Genomic DNA, 23,861 nt, shown 5'->3' with positions numbered 1-23,861 from the left:
GCGGCTGGTCCAGTGCGTTTGATCCCAGGGATAAGAATCTGGGCTTTGGATTCTCCTCCTGGCTCGGACTCGCTGGGACTTTGGGCAAGTCGCCTCCCTCTGCCCGCTTCCCTTTCCCTGCCTCTCAGATGGGGGAACTTACTTTTGTAAAGTGATCATAAAAACGGCCTGGTGGCAGCCCAGCTGCAGAGCCATACCTGCTCTGCTGGAAGTACATGCTTGTCTGCCCAGGAAAACGAGAGCAGTATAATTATTCTGCTATAGCTATGCCAATATAATGCCCTGTCTAGACACTCTGTTATGGAATAAAAGTAACTTTATTCCAGTATAATTACTGTGCTTCAGTCAACTTTCCTGTGTAGACAAGCCCTGATTAAGATTTCACTGTTCCTGTGAGCCCTGTAGGAACCAGCATTGCTACAAGGAGAGATAACTGGAGTGTAGCCTGGCTGCTGCATCATCCACAAAATTGTTAGCTAAATTACAATTTCAGAGCCAAATTCTGCCGGGGCAATACCTGGGAAAACACAACAAGGTTTCACAGGCAACAAAGACCCTGAATACACTAGTGAGAATTTCATAGTGAGAAAAGGTGCTGGTGGCTGCTGGTGTTTTAACCACTGCCCTCAAGGCCTGATCAAGGCCCGGTTGGAGGACAGAGTGTTTAAAATGCTGGGAGACTGCCCCAACTCTGCAGCCTCTGCTGGTGAAGCCGAACAACTGGTAGCACCAGTGGGAGATGATAAGAAAATAGCCTCGAGTAGATGCAGCCTCTAAGAGCATTAGCTAAAACACTGGGACTGCACACATGTAACCAACAGGGGAGAATGGGGTTCTGCAGAATCTTTATTACTAATGATGGTGAACAAGCAGACAAGTTTGACCCAGATCCTACAATGAGATTGCAGGGCTAGCAGTTAGGAGGGAAGCATGTCCCCTTACTAATAAACAGTATGTACATGATTATTTAATGTATTACAAGTGTGGCCAGAGGCTCCAGTCAGGGTTGGGGTCTCATTGGGGCAGGTACAAGATAGATATACATGAAGATATGGTCTCTATCCTGAACTGTGCATTACTGAGAAATAGAAAGAGCCCCAGTCCTGCCATTTATACAGTCTCTTTTCAAAGTGGACCTGCACTTCAAGATCCTTGTTTTACAAAAAAAAAAACCCTTTAAAGAAAAAAAAGTATTACAAGCAAATTAGGTGTAGGCAGTTGAGTTCTTGGCATGTTTAATATATTCTTCTGTTGTATTCTCTCTTGTAGAAATGTGAACCTTCGTTCTTTTTCTCAATTTGGCATAGACAGATTTGTCCTAACAGATCCCTAGCATCAACCACTGAGAAACTTCAAGATGAAGCATGATTAACAGAAAAAAGAAAAGAAGTACTTGTGGCACCTTAGAGACTAACAAATTTATTAGAGCATAAGCTTTCGTGAGCTACAGCTCACTTCAAAGTACAGACAGATGGCATTCTCAGAAATCCGTAAAACTCTTCCTTCCCCTCCCGACCTCATAACAAAGCTCCATCGCTGCTCATAAACATACCTTGTGTTGTGACTCCACTACTGTGCGTTACTTCTCCCTGGCACATTTTCTGGCTTCAGTCAGCAAATGATGTCTCTCAGCAATCCCTTACTGATTCTACCTTCTTTTTTCATAGTTGGGGAGCAGTGAGTCAAGGGTGAATCTTGGTTTCGAGAGACCAAGTTGAACATTACAGTTCAGTTTCAATGAATCAGAAAGACAGCAGGAAATTCTCCTTACTGCCCACGCAGCTACCCAGCATCTAATGGTGTTCCTAATTTTGGAAAGCCTGGACTTTGCCCAAGTTTTAACCTGGTGCCAAGAATTTACATTTATTTGAAGCTTCAGAACTTTTCAACAAACATTGAAGACATAATTTGCATTTCTTGTGAGTCTTTTGTTGTGTGCTTTACAGTTTTTTCATACAGAAATCACAACCTTCACCACTGAAATGCAACCACCTCTAGGGTGAAAAATGGCAGATATTTAGCAGTACATAATACCATGACTTCCACAACAAAAAGGCAGTAAACTGAGGAGAGACTAGCATCCTCCTCAGTAATATCAGTCTGCATTACCGGATTTGGTAATTTGTTCACTGTGCAAAACGGCATTTATTTAACAACGTGTTCTATATTGAGGCCCCAATTTTGAATGGGGCCTTTTGGGTACTACTATAATAGATTATAAGTGATAATATCTGCTATAGTGTCATTTTTCCCCACATATAAAAAGCATGTGACAACCCAGATCTGCTGGTGATGGGCTCAGAAGAGGTGAACATTTAGATAGTTAGATCGATAGATAGATATTGGCATAGGGCTTCCCATTGCCAGCTGTTTTGATCCATTCTGTGCCTTTTGAACTTGTCTGGGCCCTTCCACTGCTGCTCCAGCCTGGCATGAAATATCTGCCAGATCCTCCAGACCTAGGTGCAAAATCACAGATAGCTGCTTGTGAACGGGTTCTGGCTATAAGCTGATTTTATAGTTAATTTTCCAATTAATGAGAGTTTCACAAGACATAGGGTAGCACAAAGACTTTCACAGGCAGCTGGAAAGAGAGCAAATGAGCCCACAGAAGAAAGAGAAACAATGAGCCTGATTCTTAGTTTCTCCATTCCTGCACTTTGGGAAGCAGTGGGGTGGAGAAAGCACAGATAACTTTAAGCCACCTTTGCATTTCCTGTATTCTGGGGCAGTGCTAGAGCCTGCCTGGCCCTTGGTGTAAATTAGAGATGGTTCAGGTCTTCTCCAACTGTCAGTTTGCTTCCACGGCGCCCCGTGGGCCCAGTAAAGCAGAAAATAGCCATGACCATGTACTGTCACACACCCAGATCTGTACACAATGCCAGTGCCTGGGAACAGAGCTGGTGTAGAACTCTTGCATCAGCTTATGCTCATCTTAAGGCCCTCTTAGACTGAGAGAAGAGTTAAAAGGGATCTTACTGTAAATGAGAATGAGACCCAGTTTGTTTAAGAATCATGGAACAACAGAGAAAATGAGTTATGCTTTGTCCATTCTCGGATACTTATAAGGATTGGTTTCAGAGTAGCAGTCGTGTTAGTCTGTATTCGCAAAAAGAAAAGGAGTACTCGTGGCACCTTAGAGACTAACAAATTTATTTGAGCATAAGCTTTCATGAGCTACAGCTCACTTCGGGCTCAGTTGTTAAACCTTTACTTGTGACCGTAACGTACGAAAGGGTGGGCACTGAGGAGGGCTGCCCCGGCCGGGCAAGACGTCCCAGGAGACAGGCGGGCGGGCTGAGGCGGTGAGAGAAAGAGGGACCTGCAGGGGCCCCCCCCGCTCCCGCCCCGAAAGCCCGCCCGAGCGTGAGGATTGGCATGACTTTGCCTGGGGCAGACAACACCTGGTGATACCCTCTGACCTCTTTGTGCCATTTTTATGCTCAGCAAAGACAAACATGATTGCTAATGCAGATGCCAAACAACTCAATCTTCCCATCCCTCTGCAGTCATTTCCTGAATTTCCTCCAGGCTTCATCAAAACTGGCATGTGGGAACATGCTCTGTCAATGGACTGAAGGATAAAAAGCAGTCTAGTTTGCCTAATTCTAACTTTTCATGCTCCTGGCTGGGAAACACAGCAGCTTCCGAGCTGTTGTCACTGGTGATAACCTAGGGATGGCTCATCTGGCAAAACACGTAGCTGGATCTCACCAGTTCTTTTGCAGCTCAGTCACCTAACAAACTGCTCACTATACCATTGCATATCTCCAGTCTATGTGTCATTTGATCCAGCATTGGTCATCCCCTGAGGGCTATCTATTCCTTATCACATGGAGCTCTGGTCATTCCCTGAGTTTCAGCTATTTACTACAGTTCAGCATTCTCCAGACTCCAGAGATCTCTTCTTTTGCTTTAAAAACTAATAATCTGTATTTACATTTACACCAATTTGCACAGCTGAAGTAGTGCAGGAAGAAATCCTCCAGACTATAATAATTAAAAGCTATTCCATAAAATAATATTATACTGGCAGAACGGAGATAACTTTTGCCAGTGCAAAATCTGCAATGTAAAAAATCTGAACGGCTGGGAATTCGTGTAGTATGCACAGGAGTTTTCATACCAGCCGCTTGGGGTTTAAAATTACTTGGGAGGAGCAAAAATAAACAGGGAGGAGCTATTATATTTGATGGGAAAATATCACAAAATTACCACAAGGCAAAACCAAGTTACACAATGAGGTAACATAATGTCCCAGGCATGTAGAACCTTGTTTTTCAACACGGTAGTCACATTCCAAAATGCAGCTGTTTTACAAACATAATAGCAGAAAATGATGAAATACTGTATACCTCTGGCATTCAACCTTTTCCATACCAAGATCCCAAGTTACAACAGCATTTATCTATCTACAGGTCGAATAATTTCTCACCCAATAATTTCTGCATTAAGCTTATAACTTCTGTTTGAGCTATAGCATACCTTTTAAAAAGATGTCTAGTTTGTTTTCGTGTCTCCAAGTGATGGAGAACCCATCACATCCCTAAGTAAGTTGTTCCAATGGTTAATTACCCCGACTGTTAAAAATGTGTACCTTGTTTCTAGTCTGGGTTTGCCTAGCTTAAAGTTCCAGCCATTGGAATTTCTGATGTATGCATGTTTGCATTTTCTACAAATATGATTTGAAAGAGGAGAGTAAAAGCAGAGTAAACATATAACATATCATTAATCACATATCAACATGTATAATTTACCCCTCAGTTATTGGTATATAGTGCCAGATTTAGCAACTGGCTAAATATAGTTTCATCTTTTCAGTGACAGTAATTAATGCAGGCTTATCCAATACCTGAAGAGAGTGTACCTGATGGCTTCCTCTACTTCCTTGCTATCATTCCTCTTGGACTAGTCTCTTGCTGTATTGAAATGATGCTGCAAAAACTTCCTAGTTTGGAATAATATTTGCAGGTCTGTCACATGTAATTGACAAATCTTTTCTGACTGTTGCCAAATCTTCTGATTGAAAGACTGACCTGGAGCAGATGTGTCTCTTAAAAAAAAACATTTTCAGTTAAAAAAAATTATTTTTCAGTAAAAAATTTCAAGTTTTGGTTGCAGTTTAGGGAAAATGGAATGGTTCTGATTTTCAAAAACTACTTTTTTTTTTTACTGAAAACCAAAAATATTTATCAAAAACTGTTATTGAAATTTAAAAATATTTAAGTTTTTCATGAAAAATTGAAAAATTATCATAGGAAATTTTGAAAAAAACATGAAGCATTTTTAAAAATTCACATGACAAATAATTGGCATTGTTGACAATCTCTTATTAGGACAGCAAAACAAAGTATGTTGATCCCTTTGTGAGGAAAGACTGCAGACCTTTCCAGTAAAAATTAGCTCTACTCAGGGAGTATTATTAGCCCCGTTTTCCAGAAATAGTACTCCATTAAAGCACACGATGGGATTTTTAGTTTGCCCTAGGAGGGTCTACACAGACCAATTAGCATGCAACAAGTTGGTGCACTTTAGAAATCATACCCTCATAGTGTGCATTGTTGCTTACAATCCCTCAGTTTCCCATTCTGTAAAATAGGGCTAATAATACCTCACTTTATAAGTGCTGTGATCTTGCAAACCCTTATGCATGTGCTTACACTACTAATGGTACTAAAGTTAAGCACATGCGTAAGTATTCGCAGGATCACAGCTTAATTTCACTGGGCCAAATCCATCCCTGTTGGGGGCAGGGAGGTGACAACTGGATTTCTCGGTACCATCTTGGTACACTGCACTTCAGTGAAATTCACTTGGCATTTTGCTAGGGGAAAGCAGCTTTAATCTCACTGGTGACTCCACTGGACCCCATTTGTACCCACACTTCACCTGCCCTGACCATGCCCCTCTCCCTTGTGCAGATTCTGACATGAATCAGCAAAGCACTTGTAGAGAGCCTTGATTGGAAAGTGCTGTAGAAATGCAAAGTATGGATATGATCCTGCAAGCCCTCATCGAGGTGTTTAGTCCCATTGACTTCACTGGGGCTCCTTGCATGAGTAAAAGGTCAGCATGAGTGAGTAAGGAGTTGCAGGTCCAGGAGCTATTCTTCTCAACAGCAGCCTGATTTCTTTGCGGTAGCATGTGCCTAGCTGAACGGTTGAACCATGTTCTTCCATGACATTATAAATTCCAACCTACTGCTAAAAACAGTGACTTTAATCTTCATGCCCCTTGCTACTGTAAGTGTGGAGTCTATTGTTTCCTATTAACGCTGCTCCAATCCTCTTAGGAGTAGAATCCTATCTCAGGCACATTTATAGCAATAGGTCATTTGTTTCCAGCTAACATGGTAAGACAAGTTGAACTCCGACACCTGGTGTGTGGCACTGGACACCGTTCTGGTAGTGTCATAAAAACATGACAATAAAATAAAAAATAATATCCGGCATATAGAGAAATGAGGGCCCAATCTTTGGGAGTGAGGTATTAGATTGTAAGATGTCTGGTGCAGGGGCTGTGTTATCTGTATACTGTGCCTAGCATAATACGGTCCTGATTTTTACTAGGGTTTGTAGGTGCTACCATAATATAAATAATAAATAATAATTAAGCTATTAGAAGCTGATGTTTCTTCTCTCTCTATAAGACCTGAAATATTTCATTACGGCATGTAGTAAACACTTTCAAGCATTTCAATGAAAGAATGAGATACAAGATTTGAAAAAAAAAGATTTTTAATATGATATTTCTGTTTTAAATTTTTTAAATAAATGTATAGGAATGCTGTTTTTTGAAAATCAAACATCTTATATACAAACCATTAAGAGGTTTTAATTTTCCTCTTTTAATTTTATCAATTCTCATAGGAAAGGTCTGAAGCACACACAACTAACTCTATGCATGGCAATAGTTCCCCTGATGTTAACAGGACTTCTCATATGTATAAAGTTACCCATATGTGTAAGTGTTTGCAGGATCAGGGCCTATAACAAATAAGAGTTAGTCATTAATACAACCTGACTGACCATATTTATGCATACAGAATATCAGAGAATGAAAAATTCATAATAGGAAAATCCAATGGCCAAATTTTCAAGCCTGGATTCCTAAAGGCAGGCACCTAAATCTATATTTAATGCAACTAGATGGGCCTGATTTTCAGAGGTGCTTGGAACCCTAAGCTCCATCTGAAGTCACTGAAAGTTTTGCAACTCTGAGATCCAGGTATTGATGCAGATGCCTAACTTTCAGCACACAATTTGAAATTTTGAACTGCAGTCTCCTGGAGAGAAAACACAAAATTCATGTGTGTTAATCGCTCACACAATGTTTAAAACTGTTCTGTGCAATAAATAGTAGACAGTTGGGGAACACAAATTAACAGTGAGATGGTTATGGAAAGTGTAAATAGCAGCAGAAAGGTAGGAAGCAACATGATCATATCCAAGTAATTTCAGTTTAATTTAAGCTGTATGTCCTATTGGGGTACTACGGGATATCTGTATCTCTTATTGGGGTACTCTGGGTGAGATTTCCAAGAGTCCAAGGCTGATGAGTCACTTAGACGCTTTAAAAAACTACACCAAAAACCTCATTTTCACTGGAAAAGGAGCCTATTTTTTAATTAAAAATGTGTAAAAGATGGCACATGTTTCATCAAACTGGACCTGTTTTGGAGTTTTTTTAAAAAAGTAAAAACACTTCTATTTCTAGTAGTTTCGCTTATCCTTGTGAATATTTTACACACTTGCAGGAAAGCCTGGAGTGTCCATCCCAAAAAATTCATACTTATGTCAGTGACTAGAAACTACTCATTTCTGATTGCTTTATTATTCAAATAATGCACAGAGTCAGAGAGAAGGGGATTATACATCACATATTAGTGGGAACCTCAGCTTTCAAATCCTTAGATTGACATTAGAAATCGTTTTGATCCTGCCTGGAGTTTGCTCTTAAATGAGGTCCTGCTCTGGAACATGTGAAGGTCTCTGTGACACATAGTGGGAATCTCCTAATGATCTTAGTTATTTTTATCCCAGTCTAACACCACATGTTGTACTAATTTAACTAAGGAAACCCACTCCCGGATCCTCTAGTGAGGGAATGAGATTGTAGGGGTGAGCAGAGACCTCAGAATAGAAGGAAAGAGAAAGAAAGAAGAGAAGAAATAAAGCAAAGGCAACACAAGGTAACAAAACAGAAATATACAGAACCCATGAAAGATAGAATAGAGAAACAAAGACAGGAAATAACCCAAGAAGAAACAGAAGGAAGAAAAAGCAGCTGAAGGAGAAAAAGAAACAATATAAGCTAAAGGACATTGACTACATTTTACTTTCTTTTTTCTTTCTGTCTTTCTTTCTCTTCTGTTTTTGGGAGCAACATGGGACAACATTTCACCAATGAGGAAGGGGAACAAGCAGACATTGATGTTGCTGAGTTGCAGGAATGGTATAAGAAGTTTGTGGTGGAATGTCCCAGCGGGACTCTCTTCATGCATGAATTCAAACGCTTCTTTGGAGTCCAGGATAACCAGAAAGCAGCAGAATATATTGAGACTATGTTCAAAGCTTTTGATAAGAATGGGGTAAGTGTTAAAGACCTGCAGTAGTGGTGCTGGTTAAGTAGATCAATAACCAGTCTTCTTTTCCTTCTGAAACTTGGGGATTGTCTTGGCTCATCACATCCTGTTGTTTGTTTTTTATTAAGTTTGAGACAAAGTTAGTGACAGATCTGTCAGGGTTGAACCCTGGTAGCCCAAGAAGGAGCTCTAGTTCCTTCCATGATGCAAGGACTAACTAAATGAAAACATCCCCTTTAGTTCTGGTAGCTGAATCTAAACCATAGGTATCAATTAAGGCCAACATTTTCTCACTCACATGCCTAAGTATGGATTTAGATGCTTAACTTTAGGCTCCCACGTTAGCCAATGTTCCTAAAGATCCTCAGACAGTAGAGATGAATGCCAAAGAGTTATCTTCCTCTCGTGGTATAGAGGGAATTGTAGTGAATGAAGGTCTAGTGAGGCTCTGTATTCTGTGAAATGGAATGAGAGTCTTGTATTGTCAGTGCCATGAAAGCACAGACTGAAATCCCAGTTTTAGTGAAACATCTGGTGAGTGAAGCTGTTATATGCAGAAAGTCACTTCACTTTGGGCCCATTCTAAAGCCCACCAAAGTCAATAGAAAGATTCCAATTGACTTAATTAGTCCTTGGGTCAAGTCCTAAAAAAAGAGCCCCGCTGTATATAGTTAATATAGAACTAAGGCGAAGCTGGAAATAACAGGACAAAGTGCTCTATGAGCACCCCATGGAGTTCAAATACTGATCTAGTGCTGAGATGACTATTACTGAGCCTGATTCTGCCACTCTTACTCATCCTGATTAGTACTTCGCTCTGCAAGCAGTCCCTCTGATTTCACTGGCTCATGTTACTCCCACGGTAACTCATGATGATGATGATTGATGATTAATTAAGCACCAGAAATGTACAAGCCACAAAAGAAGCCAACCTCTATCGTGAAGAGTTACCATGCACCTCATTTTTGTTAACATTAATTATTTGTACTACCATGACAATATTTCGTCCTTGTTAGTTTCTAATGCTCTGAAATTTCTCCACTGCTCTCACAAGAGCATTAATAATTCGCTGATATAATTTAAATAATTTTCATAGCTGCTGTTTTCATGAGCAGTTCAAGATAAGTCCCTAAGTAGTGACAACCGACACATCTTTTTAACATCATCTATGTTATAAACAGGAAAAGCATTTTGGATTTGGAAAAGTACTCTATAAAAGGTAGGTTTCATTATCATTATCAGATGCACAAATAACGATAAACAGGTGGAAGTTAAACAATATATTGATTTAAACCATTCAAGAAGTAAGAAGTGACTTAAATAATTATAACATTTGGGCCTGATTCTCTGTTGTGTTGTCATTTACACCTTTGCAAAATGGGTGTGAAATGCTACCATTCCAGTTCAGTAACACTTTATGCCCACTGTGTACTAACTTTGTGTTGGTGAAAATTATGATACAAGGTCAAGGTAATGGAGAAATAGGCCCCTAATCTGTTTTGCTAAATATTAACCTTATCAGTTAGCTAGATAGATAGGTAGATAGTTAGATTTTGAAAGGAGTATAAGGAGTTAAGCAGCCAACTCCCACTGAAATTTGAGGGAAGTTGGGTTCCTACAACTCTCCTAAGTTTCTTTGAAGCCCCAGCCATATTAGTTGTATGGTGGTGCAAATAATTATTGCAAGTCAATGTGGGACAAAGGGTTGATGGTCATCAGCCTTCCTCCATTAGATATAGAGGGTCCCTATCCTGCTACCATTGAAATCAGTAGGGTCAAGTCCAGAGAAAGGATAGCGGGCGAGGCCATGAAAGAGAGTCTGACAAATCACATTTGGCTCAGAAATTAGGTTGCTGAAAAGAAGCTTCTACAAAACCTTAAGTCCAAGTACTGCAACTGCAGCCATGCCAGGGGCACTTGTGTAACCCCATTGACTTTCAGGGCCTTGCTATTTACATGAGCAAAAAGGGGGGGTTTTCAATGCAGTTTAATTTCATTAAGATTGTTTCTTAAAGGTGTTAAACTGTGTCTAAATGGGCATTGGAACTGACTAAATGTCTGTGTGGTTGCCTCTGCATTACTCTAATTTGAAATTTTACAGATTCAGCAAAGATTGCATTTCCAAAGAAACACAGGCCCCTGTCTTGCAAATGACAGCACCTGAGTGCTAAATGAGTGCCCCATTTAAATCAATGGAGCTCCAACCAGGTGCAACAGGGGACCTGTACACTCCGATGAAGTGAGCTGTAGCTCACGAAAGCTTATGCTCAGATAAATTTGTTAGTCTCTAAGGTGCCACAAGTCCTCCTTTTCTTTTTGCGAATACAGACTAACACGGCTGCTACTCTGAAACCTGTACACTAACAGTTGCAGTATCAGGTCATAGAAGTCAATTCTGCAGTCGGCCCACATACTGTTCATACTTCCCATTAGCACTAGCAGGAGAGAAGCGCAGGCATGAATGGAATGAAAAAGGGAATATTTTTAACAACAATGTAATGATCATAATACTCCCAAATGTTAGGGAGGGTGAATGTAAGGAAATCTTTCTGACATCATAGCCTGCAAAGTATAGACTAGATAGTGCACACACAAGATAGAAACACTTCGGCCCTTCTGCTCTTCCCATAAAGCACAGACCCACCACAACTGTTATGGAACAGCCATAATAAACTGAATGAACATGCTGGGCATTGACAAGTGATTCTCGCTGCCTTAAGAAGTGCACATTTCGGTAGGCCGTCTGAGTACTCTCCTGTGCAACTTCCAGTGTGCTTCTGATCACTGGCCATGAGCTGATATGCCTGTAAACCTGGTATTACATAGCAGGGCCTCTCTGAGGGCAACCTGCCCTGAGGGGAGACAGTCCTCGGACTTAGTGGTAGGGAATCTGGGGCCAGATCCTCAGCTGGTGTAAACTGGCTTAAATCTATTGAAGTCAATGTCGCTGCAGCAATTTGTACCAGTTAAAGATCTAGACCCATGTCTGTAGCTTTAGGTATTAGTGAAAAGTCACTTCATTCTCCCTTTGAACCTCAAATCTCCATGCAGCAGCACATCAAGTTGTAGACTACCAGCTCACAAGTACCTTTGTAGATTGGATCATGGTTTATCTTTAAATTGTTAAAAATCTTCCATTGTTTGGAAATTTAGATTACTCTGGGCTGATATCAGTTTCAATCCAGCAGGGTCACAGAAGGTGAAATTCATTCCTGTGCAAAGGCCTAGGTGGTACTAAGTCCCAGTTAAAACTCTCAAAGCAGAGCTTAAGTGGGGCTGAAGCAGGACTTACACAAAGCATAGACTTTGGCTGGCCCTCTGCACAGGGGTGAATTTCATCCACTGGGAGCAATTCTAGAGCACACTAGGGAGTATTAAAATAAATGCACATTTTAAACAGCGCTTTTTGTTCCTTGTTAAAATAAATACATCAAAGTTTAAAAAATTCTGTATATACAAGACTTGACCTGATTTTTTCCTTGTCTTTTCCCTTCTCACCTAGTTAAACAGAGCAATTGGGGAAGGCTCTGGTTTTTTGTTTAAGACAGTGAACACCTGAAACCTTCAGATCAGATTCAACAACAGATCCCCCTTTGCATAATCAATCAATTGGCTTGAAAGTGCACAGGATTCTTTCAAAAATGTACGGAAGGAAATAAATAAATAACCACATAATCAAGAGAATCACCTCGGCATATTTTTCATCCTTGTTTACAATACAAAACAATTGTATTGATCGGGTCTGACTAAGTGTCCCTGTCATTGCCTCTCTTTTGTCTGCAGGATAATACCATTGATTTTCTGGAGTATGTGGCTGCTTTGAATCTTGTCCTACGAGGAAAATTGGAACACAAGCTGAGATGGACATTCAAAGTGTACGACAAGGATGGGAACGGCTGCATAGACAAACCTGAGCTCTTAGAAATAGTTGATGTAAGTAGGACTTCACTATTACTAGCAATTAGAGGACCCAACTGAGACCAGGGGCCCATTATGCTACACACTATATATACATATAGTAAAGGCAGTCTCTTCCTCAAAGAGTTAACAAACTGAGTAGACAAGACAGACAAAGGATATAAGTAAGGATTATGTTACAGATGGGGAAGGGAAGCACAGAGAAATTAAGTGATTTGCTCAAAGACAGGGAGTCTGTGGCAAAGCCAGGAGCAGAACCATCTTCTCCGCTTCAGTTCAATGCCTCAAGCCCAAGATCTAAATCTATCTACTCATTTGGGTATGCTCTTTATGCCTCATACTACTCATGAGCCAAGGGATTAATGTCATTAAGCAAGACACTTTTCCCTGCTCAACATAATGACCTGTACTGTTCTCAAATGAGTTAGTAATTGCAGAAATAATTCGGGATAATGATGAAACCCTAAGTGAGAATGGCCAGCCTCAGTGACAGGGACTACCGCATCCTTTGTGCAATGGCAAGGTGGGAACCACTGGGGAAGGCCAGGAAATAAGCTCCATGATCTGCAGACATATGGATCAGTTGCCCACAGACCATGCATCAGAGGCCCAGGAAGGCAGGAGGCAGAAATAGTAGCCAGGGAGGACCTGTCCCTGTAACCACCGGTGGATTCCTCACTCAACAACACATACTCTTACTCGTGTGAATTTCATATTATTTATGAGTCTGGGTCAAGGTTTCCTGCCTGAATACTGTGCAGTAAGGGGAGAGACACAAGTTAGTGGTAATACTGGGCAGAATCATCCTTGCTGATCCACACTGTGAATTTCTGTTATGTATTCTGCAATTGCTGTTCATACATAGACAGCGGTTGAGGGAGAGCTTGTGGCTTAGAGTTTAGGGCAAAGGGATTGAGCGCCAGGACTCATTGGTTCTAGATATTGTGTGACCTTGGACAAAACTCTCAATCTCTCTGTGCTGCAGTTACCCCATCTGGGTATCATTATATGTACCTACTTCTCAGGGATATTTGTGAGACTTAATTAGTGATTATAAACCCCTTTGAGATTCTCTGAAAAGATACTGTATCAAAAGAGCTGGTCAAAGAAAGGGACACTTTCTGCAAAAAAAACATCCCTTTGTTTTGTTGAAAAGTCAAAATTTGGAAAAATTCAATCAGCTCTAATTTACTGATGTCATTGTCACATGTGAAATGAGTATGGAACAAATAATCATCGGGGTGAGGGAGGAGGGTGAATTTTATTCTCTGGTTCTAACTGGAGAGGATGAATTGCTGGGATTAGGCTCATAACTAGAGTCAGGTGAATGCTGCAAAAACATCATTAATAATATCCATTAGAATCCCCATCAGTTTCCGGTTTGATGAGATCCCTTTGGTGAACATTTCCTTGAATGAGCTTTGTACACACAAGCAATTGGAAAAAAGCATGGTTTTTGTGTGCCTGTCAGCATTCATACGTGAGCCAGGTTGCTTGTGCATGAAACAAGGATATTCACGATGCCTTATTCAGTCTTCTCCCGTTTAAAAGTTTTCAGTTACTCAGTCATGGATCAGAAACATTCGATGTGACATAAGTGATCAGTCAGACATCATGAATAAAAAAATAGCAAATAGTCACAGTCCCCAGTTCGTGGATACCCTGTAGGCTGAAAATTTATCAGCTGAAATCTTAGAAAAATCTTTATGAATAATGAATATGTTCAGAGAAATCAGGATGGACTAGCTCTTCTTGGCACAAGTTCTCTTTGACCAGGCAGGATCAGCTTTCCTTTGAAAGAATTAAGATTGCGCTCTCTCTCTCTCTCTTTTCACTGTAGTACCTGAGCACTTAACCTCTTCTGGGAACTTCTTCCCAATTCTTAGAGCCCTGCAAATCTATGGATATCTGCTTTATATCCGCAGATATCCACATCCGCAAATGAGGATATCCGCAAGCTGTGTTTGCGGATTGTGGATCGGATGCCGAAACAAATTTGCGCAATTTTGCTCAATTCTCTCCTAAACAGCAAAGGAAGTACTTAGTAGTCACAGCAGTGATTGTAATTAGCTAGTATCTTCTTCACTAAAGCCAATTGACCCCTCTTCTTGAATAGATCATGGCAGCAGGTGTGGTAAGGATCCTTTGACGAGCACCATCAGGGAGGACAGCCCTAGTGAAGTTTAGCCATGGTTTTAAGGTCAACGGGGAATGGTTTTAAGGTCACCTAAACCAAAGTGGATCCAGGCTGCTGGCACTTAACATTAAAAAGGTTGCAGAGCAGTTTTTAAACTAAGAGATGGGGCGGAAAGCCGATGGCTGCAGAGGTGCTCGTGGATCGGACAGAGACTTCTCTTAGAGGAGAGTCTATTGATACAGAGTCTCTAGGTTTTAGTCAGGAGAAGATGATGGAAGAGGATAACGTATGGGCCAGATCAGACGAGAAACATTCAGATAAAGAATCTGACACATCAGAAAAGGGCAGATAAATAAACAGTGGCAAGTTTTTAAAGTGCTTGTTCAGAAATGCTAGAAGTCTAAATAGTAAGAAGGGTGAACTAGAGTGCCTTGTGTTAAAGGAGGATATTGATATAATAGGCATCATAGAAACCTGGTGGAGTGAGGACAATCAATGGGACACAATCATTCTGGGGTACAAAATATATCGGAAGGACACAACAGGTTGTGTGTGCGGGGGGGGGCGAGTGGCACTATATGTGAAAGAAAATGTAGACTCAAATGAAATAAAAATCTTAAATGAGTTCACATGTTCCATAGAATCTCTATGGATAGTAATTCCACACTCTAATAAAAATATAACAGTAGGGATCTATTATCAACCACCTGACCAGGACAGTGATAGTGATGATGAAATGCTAAGGGAGATTAGAGAGGCTACCAAAATAAAGAACTCAATAATAGTGGGGGATTTCAATTATCCCCATATTGACTGGTTACATGTCACCTCAGGACAAAATGCAGAGACAAAATTTCTCGATACTTTAAATGACTGCTTCTTGGAGCAACTGGTACAGGAACCCACAAGGGGAGAGGCAACTCTCGATCTAGTCCTGAGTGGAGCACAGGGTCTGGTCCAAGAGGTAACTATAACAGGACCGCTTGGAAATAGTGACCATAATATAATAACATTTAACATTCCTGTGGTGGGAAGAACACCTCAACAGCCCAACACTGTGGCATTTAATTTCAGAAAGGGGAACTATGCAAAAATGAGGAGGTTAGTTAAAGAGAAATTAAAAGATATAGTCACTAGAATGAAATCCCTGCAAGCTGCATGGACACTTTTCAAAGACACCATAATAGAGGCTCAACTTAAATGTATGCCCCAAATTAAAAAACACAGTAAAAGAACTAAAAAAGAGCCACCGTGACTTAACAACCATGTAAAAGATCAGTGAAAGATAAAAAGGCATCTTTTAAAAAGTGGAAGTCAAATCCTAGTGAGGTAAATAGAAAGGAACATAAACACTGCCAAATTAAATGTAAAAATGTAATAAGAAAAGCCAAAAAGGAGTTTGAAGAACAGCTAGCCAAAAACTCAAAAGGTAATAACAAAATGTTTTTTAAGTACATCAGAAGCAGGAAGTCTGCTAAACAACCAGTGGGGCCCCTGGACAATCGAGATACAAAAGGAGCACTTGAAGATGATAAAGTCATCGCAGAGAAACTAAATGAATTCTTTTCTTCAGTCTTCACTGCTGAGAATGTTAGGGAGATTCCCAAACCTGAGCTGTCTTTTGCAGGTGACAAATCTGAGGAATTGTCACAGATTGAAGTGCAACTAGAGGAGGTTTTGGAATTAATTGAGAAACTTAACAGTAACAAGTCACCGGGACCAGATGGCATTCACCCAAGAGTTCTGAAAGAACTCAAATGTGAAACTGTGGAACTATTAACTATGGTTTGTAACCTGTCCTTTAAATCATCTACTGTACCCAATGACTGGAAGATAGGTAATGTAAAGCAAAGATTTAAGAAGGGCTCTAGAGGTGATCCTGGCAATTACAGACCGGTAACAAACAACAAACATATGGACAAGGGGGATCCAGTGGACACAGTGTACTTAGATTTCCAGAAAGCCTTTGACAAGGTCCCTCACCAAAGGCTCTTATGCAAATTAAGTTGTCATGGGATAAGAGCGAAGATCCTTTCATGGACTGAGAAGTGGTTAAAAGACAGGGAACAAAGGGTAGGAATAAATGGTAAATTTTCTGAATGGAGAGGGGTAACGAGTGGTGTTCCACAAGGGTCAGTCCTAAGACGAATCCTATTCAACTTATTCATAAATGATCTGGAGAAAGGGGTAAACCTTGAGGTGGCAAAGTTTGCAGATGATACTAAACTGCTCAAGATAGTTAAGACCAAAGCAGACTGTGAAGAACTTCAAAAAGATCTCACAAAACTAAGTGATTGGGCAACAAAGTGGCAAATGAAATTTAATGTGGATAAATGTAAAGTAATGCACATTGGAAAAAATAACCTCAACTACACGTACAATATGATGGGGGCTAATTTAGCTACAATTCATAGATTCATAGATACTAAGGTCAGAAGGGACCATTCTGATCATCTAGTCCGACCTCCTGCACAGCGCAGGCCACAGAACGTCACCCACCCACTCCTATGAAAAACCTCACCCATGTCTGAGCTATTGAAGTCCTTAAATCATGGTTCAAAACTTCAAGGAGCAGAGGAGCCTCCCTCCAGTCAACCATGCCCCATGCTACAGAGGAAGGCAAAAAAACCTCCAGGGCCTCTCCAATCTGCCCTGGAGGAAAATTCCTTCCCGACCCCAAATATGGCAATCAGCTAAACCCTGAGCACATGGGCAAGATTCACCAGCCAGATACCCAGGAAAGAATTTTCTATAGTAAATCAGATCCCATCCATCTAATATTCCATCTCAGGGGATTTGGCCTATTTACCCTGAATATTTAAAGATCAATTACTTACCAAAAACCCATTATCCCATCATACCATCTCCTCCATAAACTTATCGAGTAGAATCTTAAAACCAGATAGATCTTTTGCCCCCACTGCTTCCCTTGGAAGGTTATTCCAAAACTTCACTCCTCTGATGGTTAAAAACCTTCGTCTGATTTCAAGTCTAAACTTCCTGGTGGCCAGTTTATACCCATTTGTTCTTGTGTCCACATTGGTGCTGAGCTGAAATAATTCCTCTCCCTCTCCTATATTTATCCCTCTGATATATTTATAGAGAGCAATCATATCTCCCCTCAACCTTCTTTTAGTTAAGCTAAACAAGCCAAGCTCCTTAAGTCTCCTTTCATAAGACAAGTTTTCCATTCCTCGGATCATCCTAGTAGCCCTTCTCTGTACCTGCTCCAGTTTGAATTCATCCTTTTTAAACATGGGAGACCAGAACTGCACACAGTATTCTAGGTGAGGTCTCACCAGTGCCTTGTATAATGGTACTAAAACCTCCTTATCCCTACTGGAAATGCCTCTCCTGATGCATCCCAAAACCGCATTAGCTTTTTTCACAGCCATATCACATTGGCAGCTCATAGTCATCCTATGATCAACCAATACTCCAAGGTCCTTCTCCTCTTCCGTTACTTCTAATTGATGCGTCCCCAACTTATAACTAAAATTCTTGTTATTAATCCCTAAATGCATAACCTTACACTTCTCACTATTAAATTTCATCTTATTACTATTACTCCAGTTTACAAGGTCATCCAGATCCTCCTGTATAATATCCCGATCCTTCTCCGAATTGGCAATACCTCCCAGCTTTGTATCATCTGCAAACTTTATTAGCACACTCCCACTTCTTGTGCCAAGGTCAGTAATAAAAAGATTAAATAAGATTGGTCCCAAAACCGATCCCTGAGGAACTCCACTGGTAACCTCCCTCCAACCTGACAGTTCGCCTTTCAGTAGGACCCGTTGCAGTCTCCCCTTTAACCAATTCCTTATCCACCTTTTGATGTTCATATTGATCCCCATCTTCTCCAATTTAACTAATAATTCCCCATGTGGCACGGTATCAAACGCCTTACTGAAATCTAGGTAAATTAGATCCACTGCATTTCCTTTATCTAAAAAATCTGTTACCTTTTCAAAAAAGGAGATTAGGTTGGTTTGGCACGATCTACCTTTTGTAAAACCATGTTGTATTTTGTCCCATTTACCATTGACTTCAATGTCCTTAACTAATTTCTCCTTCAAAAATTTTTCCAGAACCTTGCATACTACAGATGTCAAACTAACTGGCCTGTAGTTACCCGGATCACTTTTTTTCCCTCTCTTAAAAATAGGAACTATATTAGCAATTCTCCAATCATTCGGTACTATTCCTGAGTTTACAGATGCATTAAAAATTCTTGCTAATGGGCTTGCAATTTCAGGTGCCAATTCCTTCAATATTCTTGGATGAAGATTATCTGAGCCCCCCGATTTAGTCCCATTAAGCTGTTTCAGTTTCGCTTCTACCTCTGATTTGGTAATATCTACCTCTATATCCTCCTTCTCATTTGTCATGCTACCATTATCCTCAAGATCCTCTTTAGCCTTATTAAAGACTGAGGCAAAATATTTGTTTAGATATTGGGCCATGCCTAGATTATCTTTAACCTCCGCTCCATCCTCAGTGTTAAGCGGCCCCACTTCTTCCTTCTTAGTTTTCTTCTTATTTATATGGCTATAGAACCTTTTACTATTGGTTTTAATTCCCTTTGCAAGGTCCAACTCTACTCGACTTTTAGCCTGTCTCACTTGATCCCTACATCTTCTGACCTCAATTAGGTAGCTTTCCTTGCTGATCCCTCCCATCTTCCACTCCCCGTATGCTTTCTGCTTCTTCATAATCACCTCTCTAAGATGCTTGCTCATCCAGCTTGGTCTACACTCCTTCCTATGAATTTTTTCCCCTTTCTTGGGATACAGGCTTCCGATAGCTTCTGCAGTTTTGATTTAAAGTAATCCCAGGCCTCCTCTACCTTTAGATCCATAAGCTCTTCAGTCCAATCCACTTCCCTAACTAATTTCCTTAATTTTTGAAAGTCAGCCCTTTTGAAATCAAAAACCCTAGTTGCAGATTTATTTTTGTTAATCCTTCCATTTAGTTTGAACTGAATTAGCTCATGATCACTTGAGCCAAGATTGTCCCCTACAACCATTTTAGGAGAAAGATCTTGGAGTCATCATGGATAGTTCTCTAAAGATGTCCATGCAGTGTGCACGGCAGTCAAAAAAGCAAACGGGATGTTAGGAATCATTAAAAAAGGAATAGAGAATAAGACGGAGAATATCTTATTGCCCTTATATAAATCCATAGTACACCCACATCTTGAATACTGCATACAGATGTTGTCTCCTCATCTCAAAAAAGATATAGTGGCATTAGAAAAGGTTCCGAAAAGGGCAACTAAAATGATTAGAGGTTTGGAACAGTTCCCATATGAGGAGAGATTAAAGAGGCTAGGACTTTTCAGCTTGGAAAAGAGGAGACTAAGGGGGGATATGATAGAGGTCTATAAAATCATGAGTGGTATGGAGAAAGTGAATAAGGAAAAGTTATTAACTTGTTCCCATAAGAACTAGGGGCCACCAAATGAAATTAATGGGTAGCAGGTTTAAAACTAATAAGAGGAAGTTCTTCTTCACTCAGTGCACAATCAACCTGTGGAACTCCTTGCCTTGAGGAGGTTGTGAAGGCTAGGACTATAACAGAGTTTAAAAGAGAGCTGGATAAATTCATGGAGGTTAAGTCCATTAACGGCAATTAGCCAGGATGGGTAAAGAATGGTGTCCCTAGCCTCTGTTTGTCAGGATGGCAGGAGAGAGATCACTAGATCATTATCTGTTAGGTTCACTCCCTCTGGGGCGCCTCGCATTGGCCACTGTTGGTAGACAGGATACTGGGCTGGCTGGACCTTTGGTCTGACCCAGTACGGCCTTTCTTATGTTCTTATGTTGAATCAGGCATGGCTGTGTCATACCTTCACCAATCTCCAGGCTGGCAAGATACCAGCCAAACGCTTCAACCTCATGAACACAATTGGTGCTGAAGAGGCATTTGTCCCAAGGGCAGCTGGGATGGAGGGGTGAATAGAAAAGATCTGTCTAATTCTAGTGACAGAAAATAGAATAGACCTCTCTGTGCTTTCAGCTACATCACTTCAAATCTTGAGTAATGCCACTGACTCCAATTTAGACCAGATATTTTAACATACTAGTGTATCTGCTCTTAGCTTGAAATCGTATTAGGAACCTGTCTAGTACACTCATTTGGGATCTGTTTGGATGAAAGGTGCTACATAAATGAAAGGTCATTATTATTACTGGGTTTTTGCATTTAGACATGTTTACAGACTGAAATGCTTCTAGGGGTGTGAATGTAAGGATCTGTTCCTGCTCCCATTGAATTCAGTGGCAAAAACTTCCATGAGAGCCCAGTTGGACCCAGAAAAGGAAACAATCCTGATGATATAGATTCATTAATTAATTAATCAATCAATAATAACATTTTCACTTTCACTTACCATTATTTTTATTACTATTATTTCCCTTCCTCCTCTTTTTTTTTCTATTAGCAGAGAAATATTTTCTGCAGCTAGAGAGTGCCAGCAGGGCCAGAAGTAGCACAGTGACTGCCAAAGCTGGCCCCAATATCAGCAACTATATTCACCCCAAATAAATTAGTAGTAATTCTAATAATGAGATGTGAATGAGCTCAGATCTGGGAGGCATGGATGGAGGGAAGCACTAGGGTTCTTTCCCCAGATATGCCACTGACATGCTATGTAGCCTTGGACAAATCGTTTAACTTTTCAGCATGAATTTTCCCCTCTGTAAAATGCGGACAGTAATACTTGCTTACCCAGCTTGCAGGGGAGCATTGAGGTTTGATTAATGTTTGTGATAGACACAGGCAGACAGACAGACAGCAGATTGAAAGTGCTAAATGTCATCATTAATAATAACTCTCTTTCTTTGTTGTTTTGTGCTTGACAGCCCTTTTACTCACAAGCTTCTTTTCTTCCAGTCTATTTACAGGTTGAAGAAAGTGTGTCGGTCAGAAAGGGAAGAGAGGACTCCACTGCTCTCCCCCGAGGAAGTTGTGGAGAGGATATTTCAGTTAGTAGATGAGAATGGGGATGGTAAGAAATTTACAACTCAGGTTGGATTCATGCCTTGTGAACAAACACCTATGCTGACTAGTCCAATTTAATTGACTTTATTGTTGATCACTTAGAAGGAGGATCATCTTATTTATATTAGAAATGGTGAACCAAGCTCTGATCTCAGTTATATTGGGGTAAATCTTGAAGTAACTATATTAAGGTCAATATCGAAGGGAAGGAGAACATTTCCTGTTATCATAACACAAGAAAACAGGAGTTCAACATGGGAAAGATCTTCTAATCTAGCTAAGTAATTATTCCATACCCATCTACATCCCTGAGATTATGAGGTACCCTGAAAAGGCAGAATACAGGGCTCAATCCTGAAACCCTGAAGTAGTCCTTTATAGTCCCATTGAAGTCAATGGGACCACTCACATCAGTAATGGTTTGCAGGATCAGGTTCAGAGTTCGTTTGAGAAAGGATGTATCAGAAACTATAGCAACATTTGATCTTAGTCAAAAGCCCACTTCATGAAGGATAGGCCTGAATATTTTTCTGTCTCTTAGGCCTTATCTACATGGGGAAATTGACCAGAATAGCTATTTTAGAATATTAGCTATTCTGGAATAACCCCCCATGTGGACACTGTTCCAAAATAAAAGTGACTTTATTGGAGAGTAATTACTCTGCTTTGGAATAATTCCTCCAGAATACAATCACTTTTATTCAGTAATAGAGAGGCCACACAGAGGAGTTATTCCAGAATCGCAAAATTATACCAGAATAGTGCTAGCTGAATAGTTATTCTGAACAGTCAATTTTCCCATGTAGACAAGGCCTTAGGAAAGGGATCTGATGACAAACTTTGTGTAACCGTGTTGTGGGATGGATTGAAACCTGAAATACCTATACCTTTGGTGATATTACAGCACCCTGAAAGAGAGGTTACATATTGATGAGCAGAGGACTGGTAATGAATTGTTGCCCTCATTGTTACATTTGCATTTAATGTACAGAATATCATTTTTACTTCTTTTTCACCTCTTCTCTCTGACTTCGAGTATGTCTACACTACAGAGAGTACACCAGCATAGCTATGGCACCATAGGTATGCCGGCATAACCTCATAGGTGCATCTACACTGCACCCTTCTTTTGCAGCATATAGGGTACACACATATGTAGTCCCCCTAGCGTAGGTAAAAAGAGCAATGTAGTTGGTGAGGCATAGCTTAAGTAAGTAAAGATACACCTGCAGGTTGTGGGTCTGTATTCAAGTCCATACCCTGCACACTCTCTATTTGCCCAAGCAATGCCTCTCCAGCTACAATGCTACTTTTAGCAGTGTAGTGTCCTGCTGCCTTCTCATGGCTGGAGCCTTTCACTGACAGGTGTAGCTACACACCCTAGCGAGGAGACGATGTGCTTTTCATTGTGGCATGGAGTTTCATGTCCCTTAAATGTCACCACCAGTGGTGTGTAGCGTAGACATATCCAGGTTGTAGACACAGCCTGTGCTGACTGAAAGGCATTTTCTGTCAGTGAAGGAATACCACCTCCCTGCGTCAAAGTACCTAGGCTAACAGAAGCATTCTTCCATCTTCCTAGCTGTGTCTACACTGAGAGTTAGGTTAGCATAGATACAGTGCTCTGGAGTATGGATTTTTCACACCCCGATCAACACAGCTATGTCAACCTAAATGTTAAGTGTAAACCAGGCCTTTCTGTCACACTCTATTGATCACTATCTTCCCCATTTCTTCTACAGGGCAATTGTCCCTTGATGAGTTCATTGATGGTGCACGGAAAGACAAATGGGTGATGAAGATGTTACAAATGGACGTAAACCCTGGAGGGTGGATTGTGGAACAGAGAAGGAAAAGTGCTTGTTTTAATTGAATCCTCTGTGATCATGATATGGATGAAAATGGGTGATACCGGATGCACTGGTGGCTATTTCATTTTGAGGGTGAAATCAGCAGATGGCAATCGCCTGTCACTCTTAATACAATATCAGCATCCAAATGAGAACTTAAGATTGCTTGAGAAACCATCTTTCCATATGTCACACCTGTATGCTGAATATAGCATGGAGACCATTGCTGGCAAGCCACTGTAGGGAATAGGCCTATTTTTGTACATGCTACCGTGCTTGTCAGCTCAGGTTCCTGGTTGCACCCAAAAGAAGTAATGTCTGATAGTATACTGCCACAGCTGGTATTCTGAGCAGTGTTTGTTATTGA

The 23,861-nt window shown here is 40.6% G+C and overlaps 1 protein-coding gene across 1 annotated transcript; it reads left to right on the top strand.

The window, feature by feature from the left end:
• Nucleotides 1-8,258: 8,258 nt before the first annotated feature.
• On the top strand, nt 8,259-23,517 carry GUCA1B (guanylate cyclase activator 1B). The gene is made up of 4 exons (XM_038380326.2): nt 8,259-8,590; nt 12,368-12,517; nt 21,537-21,651; nt 23,387-23,517. The coding sequence occupies exons 1-4, from the start codon at nt 8,387-8,389 to the stop codon at nt 23,515-23,517; spliced, it is 600 nt and encodes a 199-aa protein (XP_038236254.1). The 5' UTR covers nt 8,259-8,386.
• The last annotated feature ends 344 nt before the right edge of the window (nt 23,518-23,861 follow it).

The sequence above is a fragment of the Dermochelys coriacea genome, chromosome 21 (genome assembly GCF_009764565.3).
Source record: "Dermochelys coriacea isolate rDerCor1 chromosome 21, rDerCor1.pri.v4, whole genome shotgun sequence".
NCBI classification, from domain to species: Eukaryota; Metazoa; Chordata; order Testudines; family Dermochelyidae; genus Dermochelys; species Dermochelys coriacea.
Note: the sequence above shows the minus strand (reverse complement) of the source record. Positions and strands in the feature narration are given on the sequence as shown.

Coding starts and splice junctions, on each gene's coding strand:
- GUCA1B (XM_038380326.2), top strand. CDS start 8,387: ATGGGACAACATTTCACCAATGAGGAAGGGGAACAAGCAGACATTGAT. Junction 8,591..12,367: donor AAGCTTTTGATAAGAATGGG/GTAAGTGTTAAA, acceptor TTTTGTCTGCAG/GATAATACCATTGATTTTCT. Junction 12,518..21,536: donor AGCTCTTAGAAATAGTTGAT/GTAAGTAGGACT, acceptor CTTTTCTTCCAG/TCTATTTACAGGTTGAAGAA.